We start from the raw sequence: 12,787 nt of genomic DNA, 5'->3' as shown, positions 1-12,787 counted from the left end.
CTACTTTAGTCCAGGATTGTAGTTTAGTCCAGACTTCTAGTTTAGTCCAGGATTATACTTTAGTCTAGGATTCTAGTTTAGTCCAGGATTCTAGTTTAGTCCAGACTTCTAGTTTAGTCCAGGATTATACTTTAGTCTAGGATTCTAGTTTAGTCCAGGATTCTAGTTTAGTCCAGACTTCTAGTTTAGTCCAGGATTATACTTTAGTCTAGGATTCTTCTTTAGTCCAGGATTATACTTTAGTCTAGGATTCTTCTTTAGTCCAGGGTTGTACTTTAGTCCAGGATTCTACTTTAGTCCAGGGTTCAGTCCAGAATTCTACTTTAGTCCAGGTTCTACTTTAGCCCAGGATTCTACTTTAGTCCAGGTTCTACGTTAGCCCAGGATTCTACTTTAGTCCAGGTTCTACGTTAGCCCAGGATTCTACTTTAGTCCAGGCTCTACTTTAGACTGGGATTCAGTCCAGGACTCTACTTGAGTCCAGGATTCTACTTTTAGAAGAATTTAAAAGCAGAACAGTGATCTCTCGTGTATCCACGCTTCAAGACGCCCGGCCTCACTACATGGTGGATTTTGAGGCGGTAGTCATGTGATACCGTATTCAGATGCTATTGGCTGACACACACTTCTGTGTATTAAAGAAACACTTTTCTTTAAAGTGCTGTAAACAGTCTATCAGAGTGTTTAAAGGTAATACAGATGGAAGGTGGTTTAATATCAGTAAGGGGGGGGGGTTCAGAAATGCTTGAATTATCATACATAATAAAAAAGTTTGTCTCTATTGCTGAATTTCGGTTTTTGCTAGTAGTCCTGGAACGCATTAACCACGAGTAACGAGGGATTACTGTAGTTTGAGTTTAATGTAACGTAGCATGACATAATGTAACGTAACGTGTGACATAATGTAACATGGTGTGACATAATGTAACAAAGTAGCGTGACGTAAAGTAACGTAGCGTGACATAACGTAACATAGTGTGACATAATGTAACATAGTGTGAAATAATTCAACATAACGTAGCGTGACATAATGTAACGTAATGCATTGTGACATAATGTAACACGGCGTGACAAAGTAACAATGTAGCGTGACATAACGTAACATAGCGTACGGTCCTTTACATTTATCTAATGTTCATTACACACCAGGTGGTTGTAAAACATTATCAGATAATGATGAACATGATGATGAAGGTGATGATGATGGTGATGATGATGGTGATGATTATGATGATGATGATGATGATGATGATGATGTCCTCGTTCTTCATCACATGAATATGACGTCATTAGAAGCAGAACACAGTGACTCTGCAGAACTTTTCTTACTGTGACTTTCATTCTTCAGGGTTGTTTCTTCTACTTTTACTGAAGTCAAAGATCTGAAGGCAGAAGAAGGAGAGAAAGGATATCTCCTCTTCTCCCCCCTCCTCCCCCGTGTCCTTCTGTTGCTTCTTTTGTCTTTTGACTGCTGGTCACCCCATTTAACATGGGACAGATAGCATCAGGCTGACGGATATTGGGTTCCCTGGCAGCTCCATTGTTGGGGGGTGAGGGGGTGAGGAGGGGTGAGGCCGGGTTCTTGCGTTACAGCGGGACTCGTTTAACTCAGCTCTCCTTTAGGAAACGAACAAATTGCTGCTGAAAGTCCGTCTTTGTTGTTTGGGCCGACTGATCTGAGAGCAGCCGAGGGCCGCGACAACAAACAGTCTGCGGGGGGGAGGATCACGGCGAGCGGATCTCAGATCAGCCGATAAGACGTCCGGAGAGCCGCTGCCGCTACTGCCGCTGCCGCTGCCGCTGCCGCTAACGCTGCCGCTGCCGCTGCCGCTAACGCTGCCGCTGCCGCTGCCGCTGCCGCTGCCGCTAACGCTACCGCTGCCGCTGCCGCTCTGCCGCTGCTAACCTGAGTTCCGCTGATCTGGAGTCTGATGCTTCATCATCAAGTTTAAATTTCCTTCAATTCGGTTCCTCTGAAGATGATTTGATGCATCACGAAATAAAAATAAAAGTTCTGTTCTTTTGTTTCCGGTCGTAAAAAAATAAAAATTAAAATCTGTTTGACGCCAAAAGATTTTCGGTTCAGGTCAAGAGTGACACTAAATTCCGTTTCGGACCAGTTTGGGTTTTTGGTGTTTTTACGATGTGACGATTTATACATTTGGTGATGCGTTCAATGTTTTAACCCAGATAAGGATTTATATATATATATATTTTAACATCTAAAGGGATTAAAAAAAACAAGTCAGGAATGACGTAAGATAAATGTTTTTGGCAGTCACAACGGTTCTAGTTCTTAATCATGTGAAGCTAAAACTAAAATTTATCCAAGTGATTTTTTTCCCTTTTTATTGCTGAATAATTTTAAATAAAAATTTTCTGCTTCATACCAAATTCTTTTGACGTGCTTTGGAGTCTGAAGGTTCACGCATTCATATATTTAAATAATGACCCGTGACATCAGGGGGTGTTAAATTTTTCAAATCTTAATTCCAAAAATTTTTCTTGATCCTTAAATTTTCATTCAAGATATTTTATTTATTTGTGTTTAGACCAGGATGTAAATTTAAAAAAAATTTCAAATAAAAAAAACAAACTTTTTTCAATAATTTACGATATCCATCCAGTGACAGAATTTAGAGCGTGTTTTGGCTCCAATTTCTCATTTAAAATACAAACTTATTTATTTCTTAGTTTCACTTTTTTCCACAGCATTGCAGACACAAAAAAATTAATGAAACCAAAATTTTATTGATCACCAATTAGACTTTGTATGATAATTTGATTTGTGGTGACAAAATGTAAAAAATGTTATTTTCTGTCATTGTGGAGGAAACTCGTTCCATGGTGGGTCTGGTTTTCTTTTTTTTTCATGTATTTTCATGTCTTTTTTCCACTTTAGAGCCAAAAATAATCTTTTAATATTTCCTTGCAGATTCCAGGTCTCCGTCAGTAAAACATCTGACTTCCTGTTTGGTGATTCTTCACTGATTTTTCTCAATTCCTGCCTGAATGTAAAGCTAAACCTTGAAAATCTGGAAATCCACCTGCAGCCCGAACCGAGCCCCAGAGCATCATGGGAAACTAAGAGCCGCATCAGCTGCCAGTGGGACTCGAACCTGAATCTGTGTGTGTGTGAACGCGATAACAGGAGGATCTGGGTCTGTGTGTTTGTGTGACACACACACACACACACACACATTACGTGATCATCGTTTCAGCTTCTGCGCCTCCAACTGAAGCGTCACCGAAACGGACTTGACCTTTGACCTCCAGCACCAGCAGCCTGCTGGTATTGATATCCAGTACATTTATTTGATGAAAGAACAGAAGCAGGAAGTGTGACGTCATCACAGGTCACGCAGGAGATGGAAGGGAGAGGCGGGTTTTGTTGGGCTTCAGAATTCGGATCACAAACATCCGGTTTGCTGCTGTTTACACTGAAATGATGATCAGACGCGTTTCAGAACAAACCAAAGGCAGAAGCCTCCTATTCCTGATCAAATAGATAATAAAATGGAATAAATTCATTCCACTTCCGCCTCTTCGGCTGTTCGCGTCATCCTCACGTCAGTGACGGAGAAGATGAATTAAACTGAAGCCACAAAACTGACTTTTGAGTTAAGAAACGGAATAAACAAACCGAGAGGAAACGGTTTGATTCCACCGTCTGGAGGAAATTTTTAGGGCTTGTTCAAAGAAACAGGAGGGCGGAGGAAGAGGAGGAGGAAGAGGAGGAGGAGGTCAGACAGCGTAAAATCACACTTTTTAATAGGTTTATACGTCTTCTGCTCAAAAAGAAGGAGAAGAAGACGACGGAGCGCAGCCTCGGTGCGTCCTGCTCCAACAAACGCGTCGCTTGGAGACGAAATATTCCGGATTTTTTGAGGATTTCTGCAGCGCAGAGCCCGAAAACACGAAGGAGCGGCTCGGTTTATAGATTCCCACCAAAAACCCGGGGAAAAAACCTCGCAAATATCAGAGTTTAAACCAAAACACTCGTGGCGCCTCGTGGAGACGTTAAAATAGACGAGGAGACAAAAAAATCTGATTTTTCACGGAATTCATTTCATCTTCAGCTGGAAGAGCGAAAACAGCAGCAAAGGAAGAAAATGTCCATTAAAATAAATCCTCAGGGAAAAAAATAACATAACAGGAGAATTAATTCAGGAAAAACCTTCAGAAACTTCAAAGATAAAGATTTAACAAGTCGCAAAAAACAAAGGAAAATATTTTTTATTAAATGATGACGAGCTGGAAAAAGTTTCTAAAAAATAACACCATTAAAGAAAATTAATTGTGATCTCCGTTAAGGAAGAAAATGTTCCAGTATGGGTGTATGGATATAAATATATAAATAATAAATATGTAAATAGATCAATAGATCAATAAATCTCACAATGATCTCAACAAAAAACAAAAATATTCAAATCGGACCAGCCGCACCAAAAATACCGGAAATCAAACGAGCTGAATGTCAAAACGCGCCGGAAAGAGGAAACAAAAAACATGAAAGTTTTTAATTCCTCATGGGGTTTTTTTTTCGAGGACAGTTAAAGGTTCAGACATTCAAACCAAAACACACCAGCGGCATGAAGACATTCAGACAGCTGAAAGCAGCTGAGAGCTAAACGCGGAATAAAACGACAAACTGAAGAAACAACAGACTGGAGCGGAACCAGCTGACAGCACGGAGCCAGAACAACACCAACGCTCCGGTTCGGCCACCAAAATCTGACGGTGGGGTCAAAAAGACACAAAATCTGCAAATACAAGGCGGAAATTCTGCTTTTTTTAAACCCGTAAACAAAGAACAAGCAGCACATTTTCTCCAAACATGACCAGCAAGTACAACACAAAGAGAAACACGCTCATTCTTTATCCAGAAGAAATAAAAAAACATAAATTTCTGCAGCAAAAGTTTCATATTTGAGTGGAAAATGAAACCTTCAACATTTAAAACCAGAGGAAGTTGGAATTTCTAAGAAGTTCAGGTGTTAAAGAAGCAGCTTTGATGATATTCTGAGATTTTACGCACAGAAAGACGCAGCAGAGCGCAGTGAGGCCGCAGCCTGCGGCGCCTCAGGTTTCTCTGTTCAAAAGGAGAAGGTTTGACACAGACACTCAGTCAGGCTCCAGCAGCCTGAACGCGACCTCTGGTTGCATCATTTGACACAGTTTTTCCACCCAGACGCGCGTAAATCCTCGTGTAAAATCTTTACGCACAAGCGCTTCGGGATGTAAGATTCACTGTGCGCGCGTAAACAACAACAAACCAACCTCCCCAAGACACAAAACAGAACACACCCATGTGGAAAGGAAACCCAAACGTTTGTTGATGTTTAAATCACGACCAAATGTGTTTGTAGTGGATTTAAACGGATGTTTGTGTCCCGGTAAAAACCAAGATCAGCTTTCAGAGGCACGAAAATAAAACAGGAGGGTTTAAATCCAAAAGGACACGCAGTCTCCTTCTGAAAAGCCAAAGTCAAGTTTAAGACTATTTAAAAATAAAAGCTAAATAAAAGTTTCTTTTCTCTCTTTTTTTTGTTTTGTTGCGTTCAGGGACCTGGTGATATAAACGGCGACAACACGAACTGCAGGTGTAAAAAAGACAAAAGGATTTGCGTTAGTTATGAATGTAACCTATTCTTTTATTTTTATTTATTACGATTAAAACAATTTTTCTCTTTTTTAACTTCTGTAAGCGACAAACACGGGAATAAGAATAAGACCACAATAGTATCACAACCATGAAAATTGTTTTAGAGACGACAGTTAAAGGACAATCATTCCAAGCAGTTATTAGATAATGAGGCTTTTTTTTTTCGTCTGTCAAACAAACGGGATTTTACATGATTCCAAAACAAGGAAAATCCCCAAATTCAAATTACAAGTAGACATGTTTTTCTTTCTCTTTTTAGTAGTTATACAAAAATAGAATGAAAGGAGACAAACAAACATGAACGTCCGTTTTTGTTTCGGCCATCACGTTCGTCGTGAAACGAGCACATGACCGGCGGCCGCCGCGGAACGGATCCATCCAACAAACGAGACATTTACGCACAGAATTCAGATTTCAAATCCTAAAATTTTCTACACAAACAGGAGTCCAATTTACACAAACGCAGATTAACATTCGCTCTAAGGGGGGTGGGGGGTGGGGGGTAATGCCTCCAGGTCGGCATCACCAAACTCCATTCAAGATTCTGCTAATTTAAGAAAAGAGAAATGGTTCCAAAAAAAAACAAAACTGCGATTAAAAAAAATCTCATTTAAACGGACATTTTCCGCAGGAAAGGAGGCGCCATTTACTTCTCCTTCACTCATTCACCCATCCTTCATTCATCCATTCATTCATTCATTCACCTGTCACTTCCTCCTACAGCAGGCCTCTGTCAGCTGAACATGAACTGCAAAAAAAACCCCGATTCTTTGGTGTGAAAAGTATGTTTCTAAAACTGGGATTAAAATGACTTTGACGGTTTGAGCCAGAGCCAAGTTAGAAAACCAACACAAAAAACTGTGTGTGGGGGGGTGGGGGGTGAAAAATCATTAAAAAAATAAAGAAAATAACGTTTGAATTCTGTAAAATTCAAACGTTCTCCGCCGCTTCCCGTCCGCCCCCGCATGAGACCTGATAATACTGCAGACATGCGGGTCCAAAAAAAACGGAGGGGGGGGGGGGACGGGGACGTTAATATCAGCTTTGTGGAATCTCAAAAAATCAAGACAAAGACTATTTTAAATACACATTCTATTTTTTTAAAAAAAGAAAAAGTAATGCCTCTTCCAAACAGCAGCAACAGAGAGATCCGCTCCAGCGCGTCGTCCTGTGTTCGGATCGGATCACATTGCAACGTCGCTGACTGACAGAACTATACAGAGACAAACCCCGGACACTCACAGGAACACACGTTATGTACACAGAAATTAAAACTGCTAAAAGAAGAAGAACAGGAAGAAGAAGGAGGAGGAGGAGGAGAAGGAAAGGAGGAAGAAGTAATAATAATAATATTAAAAAATACCTGGGAACTTCAGGGCTGCTTTCTGTGTCTCTGCTGTTCGTTTTGTTTTTGCAGTTTATGTCTCTCTTCTTTTTCCTATAGTAAGTAGTTTATAATAATTTTGTGTTTGTTTGTTTTTTTACAATGTAGGTACATGTTCAGTGTAAAATGTTCAACTCATACAGTTCCAGTCATTTGAAGATTTGTCCCTCCTTTGGCGGAGCGGATGGATGGGGATGGATGGGGAGGTGAGGTCAGGTGGAGGGGTGAGGCTAAGGGGTGAGGCTGTGTGTATGTGCGTGTATGGGGGGGGTTGTTAATGTATGAGCGGGTTGGAGGTCGAGCCGTGGGTTTGATGCGTGAAATAGTCAGAAAGGCCCCCGGAAAGTCCCGAGGAGAAGGCCGGCAGAGAGCCGGACAGGCTCGGCCGCAGAGAGTCACAGGGCAGCGCGGAGGAGGAGGGAGCCTGGGGGGAGTTGGAGGCCGACGCCCGGGCGGACTGCAACGAGCCGCCGCCGCCGCCCCCGGTCTGCGTGGTCATGGAGGGGTGCGGGACGTGGGGGAAAAAGTAGCTGGTCTGCCCGGCCAGCAGGTTGACCGAACACGGGTTGAGGGAGTAGGTGGCCCCGGAGCAGGGCACCGAGAGGCCGCAGGGCACCGCCGAGGCCGCCAGGGCCGCCGCCGTCAGGTGGTGCGTGGCGTACGGGAGGTCCCCCCCTACCAGCCGGTCCATGCTCAGCCCGTTGGACGACGGGAACGACGAGTGGTTGTTGCCCATGTTCTGCGTCAGCATGGTGCTGTAGGACATGGGGTGGCCCGGGTAGCCCGATGAGGTGCCGTTGTAGCCCAGGGCGCTGCTGGCCCGCGGGTGGTGCAGGGACAGGAAGGGGGACATGGGCCAGTACAGGGAGCCCGCCCGGTCCATGAAGGTCAGCCCGGAGGTCAGCCGTGCGCCCCGCTTGAACGCCAGCTTAGCGCGGGAGGTGGTGGATCTCCGCCGGAGCTTCCCGGTGGTGCCGCCGATGAACACGTCGTCGCTGCTGGGGTCCAGCATCCAGTAGTTGCCCTTCCCGGGGTCGTCGTAGTGCCGCGGGACCTTCACGAAGCATTTGTTCAGGCTCAGGTTGTGCCGGATGGAGTTCTGCCAGCCCTGCTTGTTCTCCCGGTAGTAGGGGAAGTTCTTCATGATGAACTCGTAGATGCCGTTCAGGGTGAGCCTCTTCTCGGGGCTCTGCCGGATGGCCATCATGATCAGCGCGTTGTAGCTGAAGGGGGGCTTCTCGTACTTGCCGCTCTTCTTCTCGCCGTCCTTCCCCCCTCCGGTTCCGTCACCGTCCTTCCCGTCCTTCTTGTCCTCCTTGTCCTTCTCCTCCGCGCCGCTCTCCTGACTCGCCGAGTCGTTCTTCGGCTCCGGTTTCCCGTCCTGCTGCGCGCCGGAGAGCGGAGCTTTCAGGTCGGCTTCGTCCGCGCCGGCGGACCGGTGGTGGTGGTGGTGGTTCTGGAGGATCTGGCTCTGGTGGTGATGCTGGTTCTGGTGGTGGTTGTTGTTGCTGTTGTTGTTGTTGTTGTTGTCGCTTTGCACGGCCTCCGGCACCAAACTGTTTATACTGAACGACGATTTCGGAATCATTTTCACTTCTTTGCGTTCTCCCATATCCAACATCACCGGGCAGCGCGGGGGGAATCGGTACCGAGCAGAAGCGACGCGCACAGCTGGGTCTCGATCTGTGTCCTGTCTCTGCCTGCGAACCAGGACGGGAAGAAGGAAGGGGGGAACGATAGGATGAAAGAAAGTAGCCCAACAAACTATTTCATGTTCGGTTTGAGGGGGAAAAAGGAAACACACACACACAACACACATGTACACACACATCGATAGGAGACAGATAGCTGCAATTAATTAGGGAGCCACAGCCACTAAAGCAAGTAAAAAAACATTGGTTGGACCTTTCCAGTCCTCAGCCAACCAGGGGAACATTAGTATTAAATATTAAGGCGGCCTCTGCGCTTTCAGCCAATCATGACGCACAGGGAAACACACACATCAATCAGCGGTGTGTACGCTGCAAAAGATGTCAGCCCTCCCGAGTCCTCTCATGATCTAATCACACCTTAAAAAATTCGACATGGTTGGAAATGGAAAGTGAAATCTGGGCGCATTTCTTTAAAAAATGAGTTTGTTTTTTTTTATTTAAGAAACGGATCGTTTATTAGAGGGGATTCTTTGGATTTTATTGTTTTTTATGTTAAATCTCCGGGCGTCGCCGCGCGTTTTTTTTTAATTTTCACACAAATTTTATGTTAGAAATTAATTTTCAAATAAATCTAAAATGTGCGCGTTTCTTTTTTGGACACATTTACGATGTTTCTCATCGTTTCTTAACCGCCTCACACGCCCAGATAAGCCTCCCTACGCGGACACTTTTTGCAGCGTGGAAAACACACTCACCCCTATCAACACACGTCTCCCCGCGGCCCTCCCCTCGCTCATACCCCCCCACCCCACCTAAACTAAATCCTGGAAAACACACACCGTGTCATGCGTAAACCCGAATCCCCGTCGCTCCTCGTATTTACACTCAAATATTTTCCCCTTCGGCGTCTTCATAACTGTTTGCATCCTGACTCGGAGGGACCGTAAACAGAGGAGAAGGGGATCCGGGGGCCACGCGGACACGGTCGGGACACGCTGGGGTGATTTGTGTGTCAGATCGCAGCAGACTGAACAACACGGAGAGGCTGCGGGCTGCGTCTCCGCAGCAGGTTCTCCGTGCGTAAAATGTGCGTAAATCCGCTGCGCCAGGAGACGTAAACTCGGTGTTCTGTCAGTCCGCTGCTCCGGGGGGAGGCTCGTGGAGTTCGGTTCCTCTCGGTGGTGGAAAATCTGACATAAAAAACACAGAAATATCCTCAAGTGAATGAATAAAACAGTGAAACCGAGGAGGGATGAAGGCCGCCGGGGGAGAAGCGTCTTCCTCCTTCAAAATGTGGAATGAAAAATGCGGTTTTGGTGTTTCTTCTTTATATGAGGAGAAACAACATTTGAGTAAAGACATATTCCAACGTTAATTTACCCAACTTTATATCCTTGATATTAAAAACACGATCACTGCTCCAGTCGCTGCTGCTGCGGTGATGATCAGTTTATCAGTGTGGTCATTTTTTAAGGTACCTAACGGAATCAACAATCAATAATACACACAATCATTCAGTTTCATGACACATAATATTTATTTTTAAGATACTGACAGTTTAATATTCGGATTAATTTTTAAACTATCCCAGCTTTGTCTAAATGATCTCTCAAACTTTACGCACGGAAACATTCTTATTCCAAATAAAATTCAATGAAATAACAGACCGGCTGATGACGTCACAGCCGGTGTTTACAGTGTTTATTAAAAGCGGACCTGCTCCACTTTCTAGTTTTGTTAGCAGACCTCAGCAGACCTTTAATGAGACGCTTTTATTTGCTGCCACTAACGAGGCGTCAGACGCGACGCGGATGTTTCCCCTCAAAACGTGACGAGATTTTTTTTTTTTTTTATCAAGAAGGAAAACACAAGAGATTATTTATTATTTCAGGAGCTTTATATTCATATACTCCTGTTTGTGGCTCCATGGTGAATCCTATTATTATTATCCTCCTGTTGTATCAACAGCTGACGTGACTGAAGCAAAAAGATTCATTCGTACCTTTTTTTTTTTTTTTTTTGTATCTGCGTGACAATAAAAACCTTCCACGCACACGTTCATAGCAGAAGATGTGAACTTTTTGATTTCAACAAGTCAGTCAGTCCGCATGAAGCTGTTCAACGCGAAGCAGAATCTGTCAGTCCGCGACCGTTCAACAGTTCGTTTAACACGTTTAAACGCGCTTTGGAGGCAAAATATTTAACGCACTTCATAACAAAACGTCGCTGGTGTGTGAACGCTTGTCTCGCCTGTCCCGGACCAAACTGTCTGACTCAGAGGCGGAACCGAAAAAACTCCTGCAGAGTTAATTTAACACGTTGGTAGAGTTTTCGTGACTTCTCAAAACCTCGGGGTTTTTTTCTTTCTTCTCCATCCAACAGAAATGACAGAAAGTAGAAGAAGAAAATATATATTTTTATCGCGTCGAGCCGCAGAAAATCATTCAAATCAAAAGCAGGAATGTGTTTTTATTTCTAACCCGGTTTAACAAAAAAAAAAAAAAAAAAGATGTTAAATCTAAAGCTAAGTGGATTCAGCTCCAGGCTGGAAACTTTGGCTGAAGCTGGAACCGTTTTGTGTGGGTTTTTTTTGTTTTTTTGACGCGCCGTGCCTCTGAAGCGTCACTGAAGCTCAAACGGAGATCGTTTCTCCCGGGGAGGAGAGCGATCCGTCACTGTCTGCGGATCCACGCAGGACGGAACCACAATAACTGTTTAAGTGTCACCGAATCTAACGGCGCACGACCGTCGTGCGTTTATTTCCTTTCGATTATCGCTGATCGGAATCGATTCGACGCGTTTCTTCAGTTGGAATCTCAGTTTTCTTTTATTAATCTTGTCCTTCCTGATTCCTTCCGCTTTTATTCCGGGTTTACTTGTGTAAAATTAGCTTTTTTTTTAACGTGACCACACATTTTTATTATTTGCGCATGAACCAACCGTGAGCTTTATAGTAATATTTAAAAACTATATATATAAAAACTATAAGACCGGATGTTTGTAAGTGAATAAAAGCCCAGTGAGGCTTTCATGGCCTTCAGCAGTGAACTGTGAGTCTGAAAGCTTCCCTCGAAAACCCGGAATGCTTCTAAGATCCAGTCTAAGAACGGAACAACAACCGGATCCGGTTGTTTTCCTGCGTAAACAAACTTGACTCGGTGACGCTTTGGTGCGTAAAAAACTGGACGCGACCGGAAAAAGGGATTTATTTTGGAGGGCGTTTTTGTCTTTGTCCGTGCTTTTATTTTGAGGGATTGAGTTTGACGTGATGTTTTTAATCACGTGACACTCGGTGAACTCAACACGCTGCTTGTTTGTTGTTGATGTTGTTGTTAGTTTGCTCACAGAAGCCGGTGATGCGACCGTGTGTGTGTGTGTGTGTGTGTGTGTGTGTGTGTGTGTGTGTGTGTGTGTGTGTGTGTGTGTCTCACACAGAGAGATGAGGAATCTCCAGCATCCAAACAGGACTGAGGAGGAGGAGACGATCATCCGTCCATCCTCAGAGGAAGACGAACCTTCATCAATTGAAGCGCTTCTTTCTGGTTCCGGTTCCGGTTCCGGTTCTAGACTCGATTTTTTCAATTAAAAAAAATAAAATAAAACATGTCTTCCTCTTCCTCCCTTTAAACAAACCCACATTTCCCTCATTGGGATTGGATTGGATTGCCATAATCTGCTCAGGTTCAGGAATTTATTTCACAATTTGTTCATCGATTCTGGTCCGGATGGATTTATTGATCGTTAAAAGCAAAACAAATGCGATCATCGGAGAGAGAAGGAAGCATAAGGTGACCTTTGACCTCCACCACTCCTCCACTCATCATCACCCCCCCCCCAAGAACCAAACTCCATTCAGGTCATCGTCAGACAAACAGATGAGGTTCAGGGTCCTGGAGGTTCCTCCAGCTCTCACAGAGGTTCAGCTGAGTTCCTCACCATCCCATCGTTCCCAGTGGTTCGACTGGGATTTCTAACTGGGAATGAGCTGCTGATCCTTGTCTGCTCACATCTCCAGATGTCAGTGAACGCACCGCGCCTCTCAGGTGTTCAGTTGGACCAGGTTGACCCCTGAGGTCAGTCTGTAGC

At 44.2% G+C, this 12,787-nt stretch overlaps 1 protein-coding gene across 1 annotated transcript; it reads right to left on the bottom strand.

Annotated features, from left to right (window-relative positions):
• Nucleotides 1–5,679: 5,679 nt before the first annotated feature.
• foxg1a (forkhead box G1a) lies at nucleotides 5,680–8,711 on the bottom strand. Its single transcript, XM_068339090.1, has one exon. It carries the CDS (start codon nucleotides 8,668–8,670, stop codon nucleotides 7,324–7,326), a length of 1,347 nt encoding a protein of 448 aa, XP_068195191.1. The 5' UTR covers nucleotides 8,671–8,711; the 3' UTR covers nucleotides 5,680–7,323.
• Between the last annotated feature and the right edge of the window lie 4,076 nt (nucleotides 8,712–12,787).

Source organism: Antennarius striatus, chromosome 17 (genome assembly GCF_040054535.1).
Source record: "Antennarius striatus isolate MH-2024 chromosome 17, ASM4005453v1, whole genome shotgun sequence".
In the NCBI taxonomy this organism is placed as follows: Eukaryota; Metazoa; Chordata; class Actinopteri; order Lophiiformes; family Antennariidae; genus Antennarius; species Antennarius striatus.
This window is presented reverse-complemented; position numbering and strand designations above follow the sequence as displayed.

Excerpts from the sequence above, each read along its gene's own strand:
- foxg1a (XM_068339090.1), bottom strand. The coding sequence starts at position 8,670 with ATGTTGGATATGGGAGAACGCAAAGAAGTGAAAATGATTCCGAAATCG.